This window comes from Indicator indicator, chromosome 21 (genome assembly GCF_027791375.1).
Source record: "Indicator indicator isolate 239-I01 chromosome 21, UM_Iind_1.1, whole genome shotgun sequence".
In the NCBI taxonomy this organism is placed as follows: Eukaryota; Metazoa; Chordata; class Aves; order Piciformes; family Indicatoridae; genus Indicator; species Indicator indicator.
In genome coordinates, this window is record NC_072030.1 from 9,409,543 (window position 1) to 9,432,685 (window position 23,143).

At 38.1% G+C, this 23,143-nt stretch overlaps 1 protein-coding gene across 1 annotated transcript; it reads right to left on the reverse strand.

Annotated features, from left to right (window-relative positions):
- Positions 1–508: 508 nt before the first annotated feature.
- AMPD3 (adenosine monophosphate deaminase 3) lies at positions 509–21,496 on the reverse strand. Its single transcript, XM_054390409.1, has 14 exons — positions 21,273–21,496; positions 19,152–19,347; positions 18,501–18,666; positions 14,531–14,750; positions 12,167–12,296; positions 9,805–9,999; positions 9,433–9,564; positions 8,437–8,600; positions 7,117–7,243; positions 6,164–6,327; positions 4,163–4,283; positions 2,785–2,958; positions 1,554–1,664; positions 509–685 (listed from the first exon to the last, which is right to left on the reverse strand). The coding sequence occupies exons 1-14, from the start codon at positions 21,491–21,493 to the stop codon at positions 509–511; spliced, it is 2,298 nt and encodes a 765-aa protein (XP_054246384.1). The 5' UTR covers positions 21,494–21,496.
- Between the last annotated feature and the right edge of the window lie 1,647 nt (positions 21,497–23,143).

Genomic DNA, 23,143 nt, shown 5'->3' on the forward strand with positions numbered 1-23,143 from the left:
CACAAAGATAAAAACTCCGTCAGAACACCTTCCAGAATGAAAGGGTAGCCTCAAAAGTATGCACCCCATACAAATTGCTAATGAATAAAGGATTTAACTTAGAATTGCTAAGTGCTTTGATTGCTGCTGAGACTAGCAGGACGAATCCAGGTGCATGTGTACAGGCAGCATCTGCAGATGTTTCACAGATGCACCATCAGTATTCTCCATTGTTTTCAAAGCTACAATATAGTACACAGCTGAGACAGTGTGACACAAGTATTACATGATTCTGAGTTTGCATTTATTTACAGCAATCTTACAAAGCCTTGTGTTTGTAGAAACTGAAATTTACTGCATGAGAATAATGCAGTAAGAGAGAGCAGTAAATGCTGTTTACCTTCCATAGATAACTCTGTTTTTCTGGATACTGTTCAGTTGTCTTGGTAGCATCAAAGACAGACAACTTGGTGTTAATTAGCCACTTACCCTGCTTAGGAGTGAAATCTTCTGATTTCTTTGAGGCTAACTACTTTGACAAAGTAGATATCTCTTCTGTTTTCATAGCATCAGACAGGAAGCTAAGTTCATTGCACAGTGTCTCATACCTGAAGGCCATCCGGATCTGTGCAACATTTGTCTTTCGAATGTCATTTCCCTCAGGCCCTTCTTTACAGTAATTCACCCCTAAGAATTTCTGCTTTTCCTGTGAATGGGATTAAACATGAAAAGAAAGAAGTCAGTTCAGCAACTTTGATTTATTGTATAATTAAGTATTAGTTAGTTGAACAACTCCAGTGCAAGTGTAAAGAGCTTCAACCAGCTGGCCACTGAACTTTACCTCAACCCACCACAGAGTCTTAACCAGCTTTAGAGATTTTAAGGCCAAGGTTTTATATATAAAATTGCTCAGTAATGCGCTCACTCTGATTTGCTAAGCCCTTTGTGCTAGTCCTCAGTCTTCACTACTTCATCTTTGATGTGAGTTCAAAAAGAGGCTTAGATTTCTTTTGTTAGGTCAACCTTGCACAAGAGAAAAATGAGTAGCTGCCACTACAAAACATTGCTAGAAACACCAGCTCCTCGAGATGAATGTTTGAAAGAGAAAGTAAGAGCAGATGCTCTAAAATAAGTCAGAGAAAGCCATGGTGTATAGAATTTTGAAGTCAAAAGGGAATTTAGTCTAGCCTGACTGCCTGTCTAAACCAGAATATTTTCTGTAGTACTACCAAGGAAAAACAGGTCTTGCTTATAATAGCTAGTTTGTTTTTACTCAGTGCAAGACAGTAAAAGGATATTACCTAAATAATTAAAGGTTTGGGACAGAAGGCAGAACTGACTATAAACAGGCACCTAGTGTTTCTACATGTTTTGGGAATTCCAAAACAAAGCTAATGAGGAGAAATTTAATGCTAATTCTTTTTTAAAATGTAAGATTGCAGAGTAGATAGTTTGTGAATATTTCTGGAAAAGAGGATAGGGATGTGCACAAATACATCACATAATATGGAATTTTCATACTATGGACAGTTTCTGCTTGCCCTGAAGAGAGATTTGTGTTCAGCCATAATTACCTTATCTGACAATCCACTCTGTAGTACACTATTTCTTGCTATTTCACACAAGTCACAGGTACTTAGTTTCCACACCTGGGCTGCAATAGCATATTCTTCCATAAGAGCTTCCTGTATCACCAAAGATGTTTAGTATTAAATTATATGTAAATAAGATGTAAATGGAGATATGTAGTCATTAGTAATTAAGGAATTTCTATATACTCTGTAAACAGCTGTGAAAAATTAGAGGTTTAAGACTTTAACATCACAACTACTAATGAACAGAATTGTTGGTTTAGTTTGGTTTTTTCCCAGATTTCCCAAAATGATTGTTAAATAATTAATAGGCACTGAGTGTCTAGTGTAAGAGATTGCAGCCTGTGCCCAGTTTTTTTTAGGAATTTATTTCAAATGAGATCCCAGTGTAAATAAACACTTTGGAGGATCTAGTCACAAATATTTAATGAATACCTACATAGATAGCAGGGCAGCTTCTCACTTCTGACCTTCCACGCAAGGAGGTTGGGTCTGACTCTAGTGGACTGTCACAACTGAGTATCTACTACACTGTGTGTAACTCCACTTGTGCTGCATTACATCCATGCAGAAAACCCCCACAGAAACTCTTTGTCACTTCTAGAAGACACATGTCATGGTCCAGGAGCAAGCCTGGGTGGAGTACACCAGAGCTCAGCTTGTCCTCAGAACACAATTGAGCAATGTACAGGCCACTCTTAAGGCACAGAATGTCTCAAAGGCAGTGTATACCACGTAATTTGAGCATCAAAACCAGTGACCAGGCATTTCTGTCCTGCCAGGCCACTCAAGGGCAAGAATGTTTCAGTTTGCTGAGCCAACAGCTCATACATCATCTTCAGAGATTCCGCATTGTGGGTTTGTAATGTACTTCCCCAGATTTGTTAGTAAGGAAACTGGACTTTCCTGGCTCTCTAGAGGATTGTTTATGAAGGCTCAAACCTCCCTTCAGCCTCATCCTTCATTCTATACTTCCAACAGCCAACACTGGAGAGGCAAGAGTACAAAAGAAACATAATTAGGAAATCAGACATTTCCTTCTGAAACCTAACAGTGAGTAGTGGACTGAAAATGAGGAAGAATAATGAATGAAGTGACTGAAAGACATGAAACTTTATATCCTAGACAATGGTATAAACCAGCTTTCCGGTCATTCTGGGTCTGTGCGGAACTGTTGCCAAACAGAAAGCTGAGTGCTTGCTGCAGGGCTCACCTTTGTATAATGGAACTGCATAGGGTCGTCTGTGGAGAGAGAGACGTGAAGTCCCTTATGTAGAAATTCCCGTAATGGATTTTTTGAGTACTCCAGGAACAGGCTGTTGTTACTAAGTGGAGACATAGCAATGGGTATTTGTGCAAGATAATAAAGATACTGGAGGACAGGACTCTGCAAAACAAAACACAATCAGTATTTAATAGTACTATGAGATAATGAAAAAAAAGGTTTTCCCTTGGATAAAATGGAAACAGCATTGCAGAGGGAGGACTAGGATAAAAAACACACAGGTTGACTCTAAAATTACTTCTTCAGAAAATACTCTGAAGTCTGAATTTACATGTTACTAATCTTTATTAAAGTTACATTCTTCAACATATATGACATCTTCTTTTCTAAATATGGTGACCAGTATTATGGCACATTAGTAAGTATGTATGACTGTTAAGGACACTGTATACCTTCCCCCAAAACCTGAAAGCCACAGATACGTAAGAACTGCTGAGCAAATTGTTGTTTTCAAAACTGCAGTCCAATAGGTAAATTTTTGGAGCAGAAATAGTTTTCATTTCTTAGAAGTCCTGTGTTGCTGTTGCAGCTAATGTAAGTAATCTGTGGTCACCTCATCTTTATTACTATTTTTAGCTTAGCCAAGCTGTGAATGTAACAAGGGGCTTTATTATTGTTATCTGCTGTGCCAAGCTATTGCACCAGGCTAAGCAGGAGAGAGAGAAAAGAATGCTTTAGTCAAATATAGTCTTAGTACTTCTCTGTCTGGGTCTAATTTTAGGAATTGCTGGTTCTGAGCATAGCATCAGGCAGGGTTTTAAGTAACATTTTTTGGTTTTGTTGGATATGTTTAAAAAGAGAATGTTTCAAGCATTACAGAGAAAGTCCAACTTACAAAAGAACTCTTTGGTAAAGTTTACAATAAACTTAGTGCAAGCCTGCCACCCACTGACCAATTATTTTAATTACAAAACAGTGGCTGTGGGATGACTTATGTAATGGTTTTTATCATTCCTGGCTTATCAGTTAATAATGTTTGTCCTGTCATAAAAAAATTGTATAAAATATTGCTGTGCTATATATTAATCTTCTTGAATAGGTGATCCCAGTTACTCTTTTTAACTTTGATCATCTTTGTGCACCTCCTCTGGGCTCACTCAAACAGGTCCATGTTTTTCTTATGTTGGGAGCCCCAGAGCTGAACACAGTACTCCAGGTGGGGTTTCTGATCAAATTGAAGAGTTACTTGTGCCTTGCTAAGAAAATTAATTTTAGGCTGCCCAGATAAAGTCAATGTGGTGACTGCTATTTGAATGAGTGACTGATGTCTAAGCCAACAGTGATCACATTAGGTGAGCAAGAGTACCTTCTTCAAGAGCAATCCATGAGAAATGTTGTCTGCTGTCAGAAAGGCTGACACAAGGTGTGTGATAGACCCAGCTTCTCCGCAGTGAGGTCGAAACAGAAAAGTACACATGCCTCTTTCCCTGAGGAGATTAAAAGCAAGTTATACTGACAAAAACTGCACTGTTCATCATCTAGTTTATATATAATTATCATTAATATGGGAATAGTAAAAAAGTCACACATTCTCCTACAGTTTGACATGACATTTAATCAGGCCTATCTGTGGGCTACTGTCAAAAGAGGCATGTCCCTCTAACCCAGGCCCCCTCCACCACCTGACATACTTGTGTCTTCTTTCTTTACCCAGTAACACCTCATTTAATAATTATTTAGATACTGTGTGAACAGTTATTGAACTGATTTCAGTTGAGGGAAATGGCAGATGGAAATTTAAGTGAACACATGCAACCTGTGGCATAATTCCCATATTCAAAATGAAGGAAGAGGTGAAGCATATTGCCAAGAGTTAGCTAACTACCTAGTCTGATTACAACCTGCCTTCTCACCAGGTTAAGTGTAGCATAAAAACACACTCTCGGCAGCACAGGAATGATCAAGTGTGTTAGTTATTACACTAGATTTCATACTATAATTTCTAGAACTATTTTTATTAAAAATTATGCTGGGCTTTAGGTTCTGATGAACCCTGTTGCTCAGTGTGGACAGATGTCCCATAAGTACTTGGAGATGTTTAAAACAAAGAATTTTGACAAGGACTGCTAGAGTAAGGCAGCCATGAGATGTGTATTTAGTAATGTTTCTCCTGAAAACAGATGTGAAGATGTAATCCATCCTTGCTGACTTTGCTAATGCTACCAAAAGTATGTTCTTGTCATGTACTGGCTGTGGTGCCTAAATATTCTGTACGTTAACAGGCTAAAGGGTTTCATGGAATCTTTGATGCATTGTGTCACAAAGAATATTTAATGATTAGGGAAATTTTCAAACAAAAATTGTAGACTACAGAGAACGTAAAGGAAAGGAAATCGGGAGACGGAATAACTTCAATATCTGCTGTACTGTGTCCTTTCCATTAAGGAACTGAAACTAACAACTGTTTATTGAAGGTACAGGGTAATTTAAGGTGGATGTTTTTATTACGAGTTTCGATTATATAGGGTGGTAAAGAAAGAAATGCTTGAGGTAGCTGTGGGAGAGAATAATATTTTTGAATGTTAGCTTGGATAAAACCTATTAAAATGACAAACCTGTGCACCTCCTATAAGAAAATCTCAAAATCTTTTTCTAAAAAATGAACCAAATCCATGCCAGGGAAGTGATGCCATAACGTCAATGAACAACTTCACTGTGCTCAATTTGAGTCAGTTGTGCAGATCATTCGGTGAGTCAGGAATGTAAACTCAAGTTGAATTTCAAGTTTTACTGAGCCCCCTAACAAAATCTGCTTTCACAGTCATGATCTCACATTCAGTGTCATAACTCTCTGCATTACCTACATAGACGTTGGTTTCGAGAGTAGTAAAACTGAATGAGTCAACAAGCATGCTAAATTAAGGTAGCTAGACGTGCAGTTTACAAGTAACAACAGCAGCCACCCTTAAACCAATATTTCACGACGTAATGTTGTATCTCTTAACTTACCAGGAGATAACAAGCTACTACCAGGTACATTATATTTGGAAATCTGCTATGAACCCAAGCAAAGATCAACAAGTCCATTCTGTGGGGTTTCTTTTGTTTGATGTATTCAGTGTACAGTGTTCACAAAACATATCAAAGTCTAACAAGAATATTAATCTGATGACTTTACAAATTCTGAGTAATTCATTTGAATTCATTTCACAGTTAACATTTTCAGAGAAACTCATGTACTCCTCTTGGACTCTGAAATAATTCAAGATAATCTTTGCTTCAAAAGAGACATGATCTAAACACTGACCTAGACCAAGATTATTGATTCTTCTTTCTGGAAGCTCATGAAAGAAAAATGACTACTTACTTCCTAAGGTTGTTCAGCAACATGATGTTCACATACATATAATACAAATAATAGCTGTATGGGGGATTCTTCTCACTGGTCCAGAGGTCAGGGTTAAGACTCTTGTCAGAGAACATGTGGCCACTGTGTTTGGATTCATCATCAACACTGTCAAAGCCAGTCACCTGGTGGGAGAAGAGATTCACAGAAATCAAGTGCTTTCAAGAAGCAAACTTTAATGTTATATACTCTGACTATGTGAGTGCTTGTACAAAGCACCTAGTCCTCATTTCACATTTCCCTCATGCTAGCAGTCCTGCTGCTCTGCCCTCCTACGGCTGTGCAGACAGCAGGAATAACGTGTTCTCAAAGGAAGTGTCACCCATTGTTTAAATTCTGAGACAAGTAGGAGGTCCAGGTGCACAAAAGCCTTCAAATTCCTGTAGGGGACACAGGCCTTTAAGATCCAGATTTCAATCCTTTACATTCATCTGTTTTGTTATTTGAAGAGCAGTTGAAGGCCAGAGGCTCCCAGGAAGCCTCGGAGTTCTTATCTGGGGCATACTCAGAATTGTCTCCTTTAATCACACCTCAGCAGCTACATCCCCACTACTCTCCTGAGGATCTATGCAATGCTTCCCCTCAGTTGCCTCCATTTTGGAGGCCAGTCCCAGAAACAAGATCAAAGTACACATCCCTAGATTATGATGTTCCCTCTACACAGGAACATGTGAACTTCTTTTTTTGGGCCAATCTTTATAGAAATAATTACTGTGAGGACAAATAAACAGCAACTATTTACAACAGGACCCCACCCAGGCTTTTATTAAAACGTATGTCATGGCTTGACAACAATACAAGTGATCTATGGAGGAGGAAGCTTTTTTAGTGTCTGGAAACAGCTGTGGACAAATAAATTTTATGAGTAGGAGAGGATCAATTTCCTGAGAGACAGAAAATCTAAGCATACTTACGTATTTCAGGAAAAGGTGCAATTCTTTGTGGTCTTTGGGATTGATTGTTGCTTCAAACAACGGTACAAATATGTTCTCCAACATCTTCCCAAAACTAGGCAGAATATTTTTTGATCTAAATATGTCACTGAAAGGGAAAAATATATACACAGTTGTGACCATTCTTTAGTCAGCCTATATTTTTCCTCTGCTTCCATGTTTGTTTGGGTTATTATTTGTGTATGTTCTACAACTTCAGTTCCACCAGGTATCAGAAATTTAAGATTCATGTTAGGGTAGAGATTGTCTCTGTGCCCTGTTTCCTGCACTGCCTGGCATTCTGCTTCATCCAGGCTCTGCTGAAGCTCCCAAGTGCTTCAAAAATAGAGACAGTGTGCCAGGGTAGATTGTCTCAAGACAGTGACCCTTTGCCTTACAGCAATCCAAGTACTAATAGAGGAAATAAGGGATTACCCCTCATGAAATAATTGTTTTTGAAGTTGTAACTGCACCAAATTAGAGTAAAATGTTCTACTTTAGTGAGTCTTCCAGAAAAGAGGGACAGTACTTGAGAGTGTGACAGTACTTCCTTAAAGGTAGGACTTAATGAAAGCGTTGACTCCACTATCCATGCAAAAAATGGCTGCGAAAGGAATTAAAGGAGAGACAGTCTCCCCAATGAGAAACACACTGGGGCTATAACCAGCCATGACAGCTCTTTTCCCTACTCATCTTCCAGCTGTGCAATTTCAAAACATGAAGCTCAGCTCTTAAGGCTGACAAAATTATCATGTAAGACTGTGTTACGGTATGTAGCATTGGAAACAAAGAGCCATTTAATAAAGTCCCACAGGCTGCTTAAAAACTAAGAAAAAATAACTTCGGTTTGCGAATCAACAATCTGGATTGCGTTTTCTAGTTCACTGTCATTTAGTCACTGATTTTGAGGAAGCTTGGGGATAACAGTTTTACAGAGCATTTTCTACTCCTTTTTGGAATACAAAAGTTGATTTATTCTCATTAATAAATTGTATTTTACCTTGCCTTTGAATGCAGCTTCATTTTACCCCACTGTAATTTCAGGGTTTAGTATCTTCAGACTAATAAATAATTCACAATAGTTTTAAATAGCTTCATAAAAAGTAGACTCAAACCCTATCTCCTGTCTTCCAACCCCAGACTGGCAGGGAAACTGCAACAATGGTCAAGAATAAATTTCCCAGGGCACTGCTTATAATTAGAGCTACATGACAGCTCATAAACCATCTAAAATATATCAGAAATTAAACCACTGGTATGATTTTAAACTTTTTAAATTACCAAGAGCTCCTGATTACTTACTAGATTCTGGGAACCTGAATTATCCAGCGCATATTAGGGGAATAAACTTTATGCTTAATGAACCATTTTGCCAAGTTCAGCCATTCATCTGGAGACCGTCCATAAATGGATAAGCGAGGTTCTGTATACTGGTACTTACTTTCTTCTAGTTCACGGGCTACTTCCTATTGAGTAATAAATATATTTGCTTTAATATGGACACTGAAGATCATTTACAGCTAGTAATATATTTGTCATTGTATTTTCCTCAGACCAGACATTGCTGTATTGCCACTTTTGAAAGATAAAGGGAATCTTTTGTCTATTAATCCATTAATTTTAAGCATTTAAATATCCCACCAGCAACCTATCTCAATTATCATTTGAATATAACTAACTCTAACACCTAGATTTAGAGGACAAATTCTTGTGCAGTTATTACATTGGTAGACATATGCTCAGAACTGTTGAATCCAAAGTATTTAAACTATAGTAAATGACTACATAAAATATGCAGACTGAGGGAGAATCTTACCCAGAACACATGGTAGTAAGTAATGTTAAGGCTATTAATTTTAGACAAGCACTTCTATATATCTAAGAGGAAACTACTAATTCTTTTGTTGTAAAAAAATGAATTTGAAGCTTGTGCAGAAACAGATTTAAGCAGAGGTGTTTCCCTAGTTCCTCCTTCCCTGGCAGCTACCACTAACCAACTACATCCTAACAAAGTATTATGCCAGTGAATTGACCTTTGGCTGCTCTCCATTCATTTGAAACCACACACAACGCTATTTAAACTCACACATGGGTTACATGTATGAGTTTCTAAATCATAAAACTATTTAGAAAGCAACAGTGGCTGAATTAGCAGAGGCTCTTCTTCAATTAATTGCTAAAGTAAGCACAATAGTTGGAATCACTTACCCACAGTGTTAGCTCCAGATACAATTATGACCACAGATTTTTTATAAACATTCGTTTCTCTACAGTGGGGAAAGCTTGAAACTTATTTACCTTGACCATACGTGCAAAATATTCACCACCGATGTAGTTCTCAGTTTTCAAATACAAGTCCCTCAGCTCACTGGCACCAACCGGATTGTACTTGGAATTGAATTTGTCAAATCGATGAAATGTTTGACGACCCTGAAGAAGACAAAAATCAAACAACCGTGGGTTTAAGCATACACAATAGTTTATAAATTAAATTGCCTAGCAATAAAAAGCACAGAAAAGTCAATGCGAACTTACTTCAAACATGCCAAGTAATGCATGAGGTCAAATCCTGATTTAATAAGGTAGCATGCAAAAACTACAGAAACCAGAATTTTACATTTAGAAAACATAGCTTTTCCTTGTTTATTTTATCAATTTTAATAGACTTACTGCATGGACATCTAAAGAGTCTACAGTGAGGTCATAAGGATCCATATGAAGGCTTTCAAAAACTTGCTTTAAAGTAATCTTCTTGCCTTTTTTCTCTGCAACGATCCTGTCAGGCTCTGTTTGATACGTGTGCTTAATAAACCTCAGTAAGTGTTTCTGGTTCATGCAAGCAGCAGCATGGATATGAGTATCAACCTGAAATCAAAACGTTAATCGTGCTTATCATCCATATAGATGAACTTAAATTATCAAAATATCTATGTCACTGACAATAATGACTAAAACCTAAAATATTCCTTAAATACCAAACAGATTAGTGCCTAAGCAAGTCAAAATGCTTCAGAACCCTGAGATTTTGAGTTTGGAGGAATTATTCAAGAAGCAGAACTACATATAAAATAGCCCTCAATTAATAGTTTCCTATGTAAATAAGAACATACCCAACATGTTAATACATTATAAATGCCAGTCACAGAATCTGGGTTCAGATTAAATTCAATAGTTCCTTAAAGAACAATCCAATCCTTTAATATCCTTTTATTTCATCCATGAATCAATGATGCCTTTCTAGTCATAGGCTGTAGTTACAACCATCCTCTCTGACGAAAAGAACCTGACAGGGAATTCTCAGCCATTTCTAAAAGCATAATTAATTTTTCTATTTCAACCACATGAACCATCCTAGGTCGTCAGAACTCCAAAATGTCCACATGAGAGATTTTGTCACTATTTTCCCCAATTTTAATTATAATGCAGCAACTCATAATGCTGACATTTTTCCTTTTTTTCAGGTATCTTCACACACTAAAGGAAGTGCAAGCTTCACAGAAGGTCTGAGAGAGTAGTCTTTCAGGGTTGGGGATTTTTTTAATTGCTGAGAACCAAATGGTTTCCACAGACATACTTTTCTTCTGCTCAGCAGCTTTCATGGCTGTTTGAGCAGCCTATATTAGAACACAATCTAAAGAAGCAACTAATGTAATCTGGGGTGTTGTTTGCTGATTTAAGTATGGGCAATTTCTTAGGTGCCTCCAGCAGGTATGAAAAACAAATCCATTGCAGTTCCTTGTTTCTGTCAGTTAGTGAAATGTTTTATCTGAACATGGCATGGAGTAAATATCATGTCCAGGGTTACACAAAAAACCTGTCAAGTTAGGAGTTGTGTCTCTGCCACTTGAGGCCTACTTGAGTGAATTAGCTAATAGATCCTCATATCCATATGCTTAACAGATAAAAGTGTGAAATTCATTACCATTTACCTAACAATCTATCTGCTTCTAGCTTTGTGATAGACAGGGATACATCAGCAATCACTTCTGTTTAGCAGATTTTGTACTTAATTTATTAACACAGTGGTAGCAAACATTCAGTAACCAGCACACTGGACACTATAGGGAAAAGCCAAATGATTTTTGGATGTACTAGCACTAACCAAAACACAACGAGAAAGACTTAAAACCCCTGAGGTTACAAAATAAGGTCAACGTCTTCCAGTTGCATATAGAAAAAAAAGCAAAATGGACCTGAAATGGTTAAAACCACCACCAACAATTACTGCTTTGTGAAACGTCACCTCTCAAACAGAAGCATTCTCTCTCCAATGACTTACTCTTAATGAAAGGGGAAAAAATGATGTAGCATAACACTGCTACTTCTGTACTTCAAAGAGAATGCAGCTCCCTCGGGTGTGAATATGCCAGGAAATGAAATCAGCTCCTTGATTCCCCTACCTGTCTCCTAATTACATCCCAGTGTATCTCATAGGCAGATAAAAGTCAAATTACAATCTTTTTACTTAATATTTCACAGACATTTTTACCTGATAGTGATGGCAGCATTAACCCTCAGTTCAGTTTCTGCAGGAGGTCCTTTTTTCTTCTAGCATGTATTTAAACACTTATTTTCAATATGAAGTGAAATTTTTATCCAAAATCTAGACAACTGTTCCTACTACAGACAGCCTGGTGTGACTTACATACATCAAAGGAGAAAACTGCACTTGACTGTCTTTAAGTGAATTAAAATTAATTAAATCTCCATGTGGATATTTTTATTCTTAATCCAAGTGAACTTAATTAACTCTGTTTCACTCCTTTAAAGCAATCTACATACAATTAAGTCCTTTTGATTCTGAATAAGTAAACAGATGAGTTTAGCATAATCCATTTAAAACACATTCAAATTAACTTTCCTGGAGCATTCCCATGTAGAAAAATGTTAATATGCTTAAAAGAATGTAATTCAGTTGAGTGGTATGCACATGCCACTTCAGGCATACCATCCACACCTCAGACAAGAAAAGCAAAATTGTTGGAACTCCTACCAGAAACAACGTTATGCCTTTACTTCTTTTCACACTTACCTTCCTCACATTATAAAAGTCTCGATGAGGATTACTCTTTAATTCTTTAAATTCTGACATTTCATTTAACATCTCATGTAAACTAAATTTAGATTCTAAAAAGTTAAGCCTCCGATGACAATATGTTTTTCTGAAAAAAAAAAAAAACCTGTGACTTAAAACTATTTATATTTCAAGTTCAGAAACAATTTAAAAGTTTTCACAGTAAAAATAATTAAGACCAATACAAATCTGTTGTTCTTATACTTGTTAACAAATACATGAATTGATATCCAATATGTCAAAGCAAAGCCAGTAGTGAAACCTCAAACAGAAGTCTACATAACTGTATTATGTCCTTTAAGTTGTTCAAGTACAGTAATGATGACCAGAGAAACCATAAAACTTGCTACTGCTCTGAAGCTATGCTTCCAATAGAGCAGATTACCTCACACATTAACAGAAATAACCTGTAATCCAGATTTACTCATTATGGGGAAAAAAAATATTTTCCCCAAAGTTTATTTGCTGTTTCAATGTGAATTTAAGAAACCAAAATAAGATCAAATATATTTGGGGGTTTTATGCCTTAAACTCCACTTTCGTGCACAAATACTTTTTTCCAAAATAATTTATTGTGCTTTTCTTAGACAAATCATGAGGTTTTGTTCCTGCTTGCCTACTCCTGTCTTAACTTTCATCTCCTGTTATGTTTTTCATTCTATTTTTAGCCAATGACATGGTTTTTCTCTTCACCATCTGTCAATTCCTACTGCATCTACAATATTTTTGTAACACTATTCATGTAATAGCCTTCTTTTTTCTGCTTTATTGTTGACAATCCCTCCTCAACGGGACACAAATCCCATTATGGATTTGAAAGTCTGATTCAAACATGGTCTCACTGTACCTGATACTAATCAAGACCCATTTGCCCCCTTCAGGAAGTCTTTGTTGGATTATACTATTATTCGAGAGCCTTGAAGACTGAAAAGTAGGGGTGACATTTCACCAGTTTAAGAACAGCAAAGATTAAAGAACAACGGATTCTTGTTCTCCAAGTGAGCCCACATTTGATAGACGTAAATGAGCATGATGACCTTATGCAACAGGATCACTGAAAGGACTTTTTCGTTTTGGTATTTATCGGAGTGTGAATCTGCCTGCAAAAGCTTAATATGAAGAAGTGAAAGGAGCAGATGATTCCTACTAGGTTTGCAAAGGTGCATTCCAACATGTCCCACGAAGGCCCTTCTTTCTTAGCGCTTCCCGATAAAGACTTTTACAGAAGCTCTGAAAAAGAAGGGTCTTCAGTATGAATTTCATGTTTTTCTTCCATGCCTTTTAATCTTCTTAATCTCTCTCTTGGAATATAACACACTGAAATTGAAATGCATTTACCCATTGCATAGTGTAAACAAGCATAGTCAAGCTAGCTTTGATTTGGAGCAGGAGTGCTGGTAGCTCTGGTAGAAGCACAGGCTTTGCACTTCAAAATGTGTTGAGGGAACGGGACATTTCTGTTCAACACATCTGCTTTGCCACTATCAATGTGCAAGGAGACAGATTATGCTGCAGGTATCAGACACATACTTAAAGGAGAAATAATGCATCAGGTGTGACTAACTTGTCATACTGGAAGTTATCTCTCCAAGGCAGAACAACTAGGAATGCAGTGCTGACAGACATTGCAGAGAGTTCAGAACAACTGTCCAGATTTCTGCTTTGTTCCATCCCAGGGTGGAATAATTTCCTTTCCTGCTGTTTAAGACATGAGAAACCTTGATGATTCTAGTCCTCAGCTGGGAAGTAAATTTAAAAATTGGATGCACATGTTTTCATTATGCACTGGGCAAGGACATTGCTTTGTCATGAGTGTGTCCGTGACCATGCCAGAATTGCTGTATTTCTGGTTTTTAGAGACTTCCCAGGAGTTTGATGGTTCTGGGAAAGCCAGAATTGCTGTATTTCTGGTTTTTAGAGACTTCCCAGGAGTTTGATGGTTCTGGGAAAAATAAAATTAAAAAAATTAAAAAAGACGAGACTCAAGATTCAATTCCTATGCCTCAAGAAGTTTGGGTCAGTTTTGGAAAGGGAACATCTGACTAATTTTTTGCTTTTCAGTTAACTGCTTCTCATTTTGCTGTGGTTCATGCAAAGAAACTATAAAGAAATTAAATATAGCTGGGGTGGGGTGGTGGTGGTGATTAGGGGGTGTTCCCTTTAAATCTTTCCATGACGCATTAAAATGTTTGAGAACGGCAAAACAAAACATAACTGCAGAATGAGTATGCTGAGGAATTAAATATCACAAAAAATAGAAGTATTAAACTAAAGGTAAAAGGTAATCAGCAGCCTTAAAGGGCAGATAAGAAAGAAACATACGTTGGACCATCTGCAATTAGAGCAAGAACGTGGCTCAGGTCAAGGGTATAGGTCTCCAGGTCAGGATATGGCAGACTGTGAGGCTCATTGAGTTCCATCATTTCTTTGTTATCATAAACAAAAGGAACGCCACCTTTTATCTTGATAATATAATCCAAATTGTCTGGAGCATCATTGAGATTGTAGGGATCTTCATTTTCTTCTGGGGGCGGATGGAAATCTGGAAATAAATTTACATTACATTTAGAAGAAATAGCTTATGCAAGAGACAAGATAATTGCAAAAAGGACTTTCTGCTTCTGTGTTTCATTTCTAACATCTTCATACTCTCAGTAAAATCATATTTTCAGTTACCATAAAAGATCTGATGTTACAACACAGCTTTATGCTGCCCGGCTTTAATTGCGTTTCCTCTCTCAGCTGAAGGTCTACCTTAATTCAAATATTATTAGAGTTCTCTGAAACAATCTATAAATAGATTTAATACTATCCTTTATTAATGTACGATGGCACAATTCAAAAAATAAGTTTCCAGAAGTATTTAAATTAGGAGGGTTGAAAGTACAGTTGAAATTTTTGAACAATGAAACAGTTGTTGACATATTACACACTTTCATTATTTTCTTTTCACCTTCTGACTCACTGTAGTAATTTTGGAAGGTTGTACTTAAGCACAGAGTAATGCTGTTGTTCCCATATTAAATCATCAGGAAAGAACAGGCTGTGCCTTACTACTTCACTTCTGCCTTTCCCACAACCCAATGAGCTGGACTAGTGCATACGCACTAGGATTGTTTCCTCTTTTGTTTCAACCATTACTGAATATACTTGATTCATGCAAGAGCAGGAAATAATAAAAAACTTAGTGCCTTTCACTCTGACCAAGGCTCTGATTGGTTTGCAGGTTTTCTGGGGGTTTGCTTGCTTGGTTTTATTATGTTTTGATTGATGTTTTTTCATTTGTTGTTTTTGTTTGTGATTTGCATTTGATGTTTTTTGGTGGTTTAGGGGGAAGGGGTGTTGCTTTTTATTTGTTTTGAAATAAAATACCTAAGTGCAGAAGCCAGAGATAGTAAAACACAGTTCTAGTTTTCCCTTTGACCTTCTGATCATGATAGAAATATGAAAGTACCAGAAGCACAGTTGAGATTTGTTCAGTAAAGTTTTTTAATCCCTTTACAAAATTACAATATTTTTTCTGTGAATCAGGTAAACACACATACTTCTGTGAGGTTCAGCTTATGTGAACACTCAAACACGATTTGAATGGTTGTCACTTCTTTTACAGTATGCAAGTAGCATAAAATAACTCAACTACATTTATGTCAACTGAACAGCACAGTCTTACCGAGATTTGTTCTTTTACCTGTTCAATTAAGCCAAGACAGCAAAGTAGTTAACCAGTCCTTTTATTCACCTAGAGCATCTGAATGTATGTTATAAACTGTTGCCATTCTTATCCCTAAGTCTTTTAGCCAGGTGGGGACTGGTCTCTTCTCCCAGGCAACAGAATAAGAGGACACAGTCTCAAGCTGTGCAAGGGGAAGTTTAGGCTTAATCTTAGAAAAATGTTGCTCACAGAAAGAGTTATCGCCCATTGGAATGGGCTCCCCAGCAAGGTCAGCATCCCTGGAGGTGTTTAAGAAAAGACTGGATGAGGCACTTGGTGTTTAAGAAAAGACTGGATGAGGCACTTGGTGCCATGGTTTAGTTGATTAGATAGGGTTGGGTGATCGGTTGGACTTGATGATCATGGTGGTCTCTTCCAACCTGGTTGATTCTGAAGATATTGTGCAGTAAGATTTTACTGTTTATGTTGTAAGTTTAAAATCATAATTGTAAAACAGTTATTAACCTAGTAATAGGTTGCAAATAGCTCCCTGGCAGCTGCTCTAAAAATATCTTTCCTGACAAAGATCATGGTAAAATCATGGAGCCCAGTAAGATCATGGCGCAGATCCTCCTGGAGGCACTACTGAGACAGAAGAATAGTGAGGAGGTGACTGGGTACAGTCAGCATGGCTTCACCAAGGGCAAATCCTGCCTGACAAACCTGGTGGCCTTCTATCAACAGGTGACAACATTAATAGATGAGGGGAGAGCAACTGATGTCATTTACCTGGACCTGAGCAAAGCCTTCCACACTGTCCCACACCACATCCTGGTCTCCAAACTGGTGACACATGGGTTTGATGAGTGGACCACGAGATGGATAAAGAAGTGGCTTGATGGCTGCACCCAAAGAGTGGCTGTCAATGGCTCCATGTCCCAGTGGAGGCCAGGGACAAGCCGAGTCCCTCAGGGCTCAGACCTGGGACCAGTCTTGTTTAACATCTTTGTTGGTGACATGGACAGTGGCATTGAGTGCACCCTCAGCAAGTTTGCTGATGACACCAAGCTGTGTGGTGCAGCAGACAGCTGGAGGGAAGGGATCCATCCAGAGGGACCTGCACAGGCTGGAGAGCTGGGCACAAGCCAACCTCAGGAGATTCAACAAGACCAAGTGCAAGGTCCTACATCTGGGTCGAGGCAATCCCAAGCACAAATACAGGCTGGGCAGTGACTGGCTGGAAAGCAGCCCTGAGGAGAGGGACTTGGGGGTGCTGGTGGAGGAGAAGAGAAGCTCAACATGAGCTGTCAATGTGCACTTGCAGCCCAGAAAGCCAACCAGATCCTGGGCTGCATCAGGAGAAGTGTGGCCAGCAGGTCAAGGGAGGTGATTCTCCCCTTCTGCTCAGCTCTGGTGAGACCCCACCTGGAGTACTGTGTCTAGTTCTGGAGTCCTTACAAGAGGGATCTGGAGGTGCTAGAAGGTGTCCAGAGAAGGGCCACCAGGATGATCAGAGGGCTGGAGCACCTCTCCTATGAGGACAGACTGAAAGAGTTGGGGCTGTTCAGTCTGGAGAAAAGAAGGCTCTGAGGTGACCTTCTTGTGGCCTTCCAGTATCTGAAGGGGGCCTACAAGAAAGCTGGGGAGGGAGTTTTTAGGCTATCAGGCAGTGATAGGACTGGGGGGAATGGAACAAAGGTGGAAGTGGGGAGATTCAGACTGGACGTGAGGAAGAAGTTCTTCACCATGAGAGTGGTGAGAGCCTGGAATGGGTTGTCCAGGGAGGTGGTTGAGGCCCCATCCCTGGAGGTGTTTGCAGCCAGGCTGGATGAGGCTCTGGCCAGCCTGATCTGGTGTGAGGTGTCCCTGCCCATGGCAGGGGGGTTGGAACTAGATGATCCTTGTGGTCCCTTCCAACCCTGACTGATTCTATGATTCTATGAAATGTTCAATATACTGTCGTCTTTACATTTTTGCTGTCTAAGGAAGGCTTGAAAACATGTTAATTCACCCTCTTTCAACCACTATGCTACATGGTCATTGATTTAAAATGTCACTTCGTGGCCAACAATATGGATATGAACACAGTACCACATCTGTGCAGACTAGAGATTGCCTCTCACAAGCTAATCCAAAAACTAGCAGTGCAGTTTTACATAACAAAGTTTTCAAGACACGACCCATCTAAACGACAAATATAATTTGTGACACATATAGTGGGGAATATATTCAACCTAATAAGCCTTGCTGAGAGATCAGTTTACTGACCCAGGCAGAATGTCCAACAAAGTATGACTATACAACTTCCAGTCTTGACCAAGTAAGTGTACTATGCCTATGAAATTACTGATTCAGGGCTTGCTAATTGGCCTATCTGTATTGTCCTGCAATTTATATAATATAGATGAGCTTGTGATATCTTTCATTTCATCTTACTTTTGACAGCTTTGAAGTTTCAGATTAGACACAGGATTTATAACTTAGGTCTACAAGTGATTTTTCACCACTTACTAACAGAATAAATTTCAATGGAAAAGACATAAGAAGAGATCATCACAAAAAAAAAAATCTAACTTACCTTTACTACAGCAGTTTATGGGTTTAACTTTGTATTTTAAAAAGAAGAACAAGGATATTCACCTGGATACACTTCATCTTCAACCTTCCATTTTTCATTTTGCATGCTACACAAGTACTGAGATGTTATTCTCGGGAAGCGGTGGTAGGCAAGACGTGAATACTTCTCTCGAATGAGAAGTGCTTTCACCAGGCTCTTGGCAGCTTGTTCATAATCATCAACTGTAACCTGAAAGGAAAGCCTGAATAAATACTGACAAAAATAAACCCACAGTTTTAGCCTCAAACTGAATCCTCACCGGTAACAAGGAGACTGAATTGCCAGAAATGTGTGTGTGTGTGTGGCTTGACCATAAAGATCCTACCCAACATGTCAGGAAGCCAATGACTGAAACAAGGTCCAAATACAATGTGCAAAATACACCTTTTATTTTTTTCCATGTTACTCATTTATTTAATGCCTGAGTGTGTTTTCATCTATTCAATGTAATTTTTATTATAAAAAGTCTAAAATTACCTCACCTTGACTAACTGTTTTACAAATCAATGTGCTCACAAAGCAGTTTACACTTTGTTTCAGGAAGCCTTAATATACTGGCATTTCATACTTTATATGCATTAGTTGCTTCTGGTTGGATTTTCTCACCACCCCCAGATACAGAAAGGGGGTAAAAGGGAAAAAAAAAAAAAAAAAAGGAAACCAAAGTTTCTTACCCCTGCACAGTAGTCCCCACTAATAGAAACCCTCTGAAACTCGGGAACATCATATGGCACTTGGACTGGCAAAAAAGCACTTGGAAGAACTGGTGTTGCAGGAGACAGGACAGGATTGGCTGACGGTGACTTCCATTCCTGAGATGGAATTTGTAATGACAAAGACTGGGATCTAATCATCTTGAAACTTTTCTTCCTATGAATTCATGGTATAAAGCATAAAATAAGCTATAGCATAAAGTATTAAATGTAGTGGAAAAAATAAATCACCCCTTAAGAAATTTTACAAATGAAACTTCTCGTGCCACAGGAAAAACACTAGCCACAAAACATTTGTCATTTTAGCTATTATTCTGTTGACATTTCACACATCACATGCTACACAGAACTGCATTCACCCTCCACAAATACAATATGCCATAATTTATTTATAATCACTGTAAGATGCCCTAAGATTGGTTTTGTTTCATTTCTTACAAGTTTAGTTTCAGTAAGTCACTGTACAGAAGGAAAATGTCATCACCGTGCTTACTTTAATAGGACTTGATTCACAGAGACTGATAACATCAGATTTCATGAAGCATCAGGCAGAAAAAAGGGAACATTATATACATTGTTTTCAGTTATTGTGCTATTACAAATGCTTCTTCCCAGGATTTAAAATCTCATCTAATTGTCACACAAGACTAGTGTCAAAATTTCATGTATTTTCAGTCAGTTAAACTTGTAAGAAAAAGGATGAGGACACAGTTAGTCCTTAGGCAGCATCTGATGAGATATCAGCAAAAAGCCAGGACTGGTTGGCACAGTAATAACATAGCATGACTTTGTTATGCAAGTCCATTCCTCTTCTCAGGGCTAACCCCCCTTTTATTTGCCCTTTCTGACAGCAGAACTGTGAGAGACAAATCAGCTAAAAAAGAAGGCTGTGTTTTTCAGTGAAGTGATTGCAATATATCTAGTGTAAAGGTACAGTTTGGCAGAACATAAAAGATTATTTCCCAAATTAAAAGTGAAACTTAATAGTTTAGTGGGAAAAGATACATCAAACAGTAGTTTGAATGAAAGCACCTAGCTTTCCCTTCTGTGCTTGTTTAGGTCTATGAACATGCCAAATGGGAAACCCTTGCACTGGCACAATTCAAAACCGGAAGTCTCAGCCTGTATCATCAGTGTGTCATACTTTAATTAAAAAATCACCCGTCTCCCTTCTGTTCCAGGGACATGATGCCAGCATTGCCCAACTCATTGTCTAGAGCTAACCAGGTACTGACCTTAGCTATTGCTCTCAAAAGCTTCTTGCTTTCCTGCTTTTTGAAGTCTGTACACATCCACAGCATTTGGTGACAGACTGCTGCTGAGCTCCCATCACTTTAGGAAACAGTCTAGCCAGTCCACTGAAATTAAGATACTGGAACAGCCTGACACCAGAGTAAGGCTACCTCTCTCATAAAAGAAAATCATAAACCAAATCAAATTTAGTTTCATGAGTAAAGCAAAGGTGGAGTGTACTGGTTTTTTTAATCATCTTTACAAAACTCAGAATGTGCACTTTCATGGCTGACAGTAGTTAAATTTTCTCTCTGTGAAGGAAAGAAACCTGTGAATAATCTCATTATGCCAATACCACTGTTCACCTTCTCCCTTGATGTTAAATGTCAAGTCTTTGCTTTCATCTTTTTTTTTTCATAGGGACTAAAATAAATACCATACTGTTCTCATTTTTGCTGTGTTAAAATTTTCCATTTCTCTGAATGAAACTAGAATAAAGAGAAAAGGGGGGGGGGGGCACAACAGTGTTTCTTCTTCTGACTTTTACATTAAAGAGTCTTAGAGTTCTGTTCACTTCTACCCAGCTCTACTGCTTGTTAAACTTGCATAAGCACTATCTATGCTATTGCTGGAAACTCAGCAGAGACAACATCCCCAATCCAAGCTCCTTGGGCCCATCCCTACAGCTTATGCATAGTATAGAAGGACATCACACAGGTGCACTTGGTACCTACTGTTGACTTTTTTCCTGGAGTAGTAGGAGATAGAATGTTATTTGCAAGATATTTCAGTATTAACTCAAACTTTTAAAAAACAATTTTCCATTAAGTAAACAACTAATGAACAAACCTTTTGGCTGATTCCACAGACTGTTGTTCTGCCAGTTCCTTCTGCAGTTCCCTTTCCTTGGCCTCTTTCTGCCCAATAGGGCAGTCTTCAGGCACAGTGAATAGTGACAAGGCATCTTTGCTGTCTTCTTCTCGGAGAACTTTAGCAAATACCTTCTCTGCTAGAAGTCTCACATGCTCATCAACCTCAGAGATGTTCAGCTTTGGAAACTGTCTGGGCATCTCGGCTAATAAGGAAGACAGTTGACAAAGTTATAACTACAAGAATAAAAAATACATGAGAGACTAGGGATGGGGCTTTTGTGGTATGCCTATCAAAAGTAAGAGCTGGGAGCAAAAGCAGAACAAAGTAAAACAGCTACAGAGAACCTAAACTGGAACACAGTACACAAGAACGACAGGTATCCTTTTAAGCATCTTTACTTGTAGAGCCATGCCAGTTTGTGAATGAGGAACTTCTTGATACAGTCATGAAAATTCCTTTAGATATGTAGTACGCATTTGTCAGTAGATTCCACTTACTTGCATAATCATTCAATACATTATACTGCAAAAGGACTATTGCCTCTTAGCTGTATGTACTTGCACTGAACTTGGAGATCGCGAGTCACTCAGTTGCCTCCCTTATTCCCTGCTCAGTGACATCAAACCAGTTTTAGGGACAAGCAAATTAGAAAAGAATGTTACCCATTTCTACCTCACCCTATCTTGTCCACACAAAAGAAAGTCACAGAGATGCTGTGAAGTAAAATGGTTGCACAATAGAAGTAAATATGGTCTAGTTAACTTGGTGTCTTTTTATTTTGTAGATTTGTTTTCAGTAGTTCATACCCTGCCTTTGAATCACATGTGGGAAGTAAACAGTAGATGTACTTTAATTTCTACTTGTCATATAAATATTAAAACAAAACAACCCCCCCAAAACTTTATATTTAAAATTTTTATTTAAGTAGCCTTTCAGCACAAAATGCTTCCATTTTGTTTTAGTAGCACTACTGAAAATACAATCTTTAGTGTTTCTTCTGTAGTTTCATGGCTTTATTTATATTTCACTTTCATGCAACCCAAAATAGGAATTTTGACATATCTGGTAGCATTCTGGAGAGGAAGAAATACAGTGCTTGTAAGCTACTGACCAGCGTTATTTATTATGTGCTATAAAGCTTTTTGAATGCCTTCAGTATGAGGGAGTTTGTAACAAATAAGATTAAATTCTTATTATCTAAGTTAAAAATAGCGATGAACATGTCACAACAAATGGATCCAAGCACTGATAGCATGTAAAGTCTGGGTCCAAAGCTGGCATTTCAGAACCCATTTTAGTTACAAAAATGTTAACATATTTTATAAGACAGTACTCAATTAAATAACAATGTATGCTGTAAATCAGTATGGAGCATGCCCAGTTTTAATTACTCCTGGCATAACTTATCAGGGCCCTCATTAAAGTATTTCTGCAGGCATGCTACAAGTTTCACATGTTGATATGTGATCCTTTTGATATGTGATCCTCTTGTTTTGAGCCTAAAAGATTCTAATTAACGGTCCTGTTTCCACAGTTACTTTGAGAACATTTTTGCTTTTATTCTAAGAATAAATCAAGCATGAAAAGGTGTTGAGGGATATATTGGACCACAACACATTAATTTAGTGATCACCTACACTATTTTGCATATATATTTTTGAAGAACCAGCTCACAGCCCAGTGGAAAAATGGGGATGGTTTTAAAGAACTGGGGATCTGATTCTGCAGTTTTTCTTCCTGGAGAGCATGTTTTGCAATTAGTACCGAGTCTTCAAAAAATCATGTATAACTACATTAAAAAAAATACAAATATACATACACATTTAGCTGAATGGTTTGATGACAAT

What these genes read in the sequence shown, in the direction of transcription:
- AMPD3 (XM_054390409.1), bottom strand. Translation starts at nt 21,493, where the DNA reads ATGCCCAGACAGTTTCCAAAGCTGAACATCTCTGAGGTTGATGAGCAT. An exon ending in TGAAGATGAAGTGTATCCAG is followed by an intron (nt 14,751 to 18,500) that starts GTGAATATCCTT and finishes ATTTATTTCCAG; the next exon opens with ATTTCCATCCGCCCCCAGAA. An exon ending in AGAGTGGATTGTCAGATAAG is followed by an intron (nt 686 to 1,553) that starts GTAATTATGGCT and finishes TCCCATTCACAG; the next exon opens with GAAAAGCAGAAATTCTTAGG.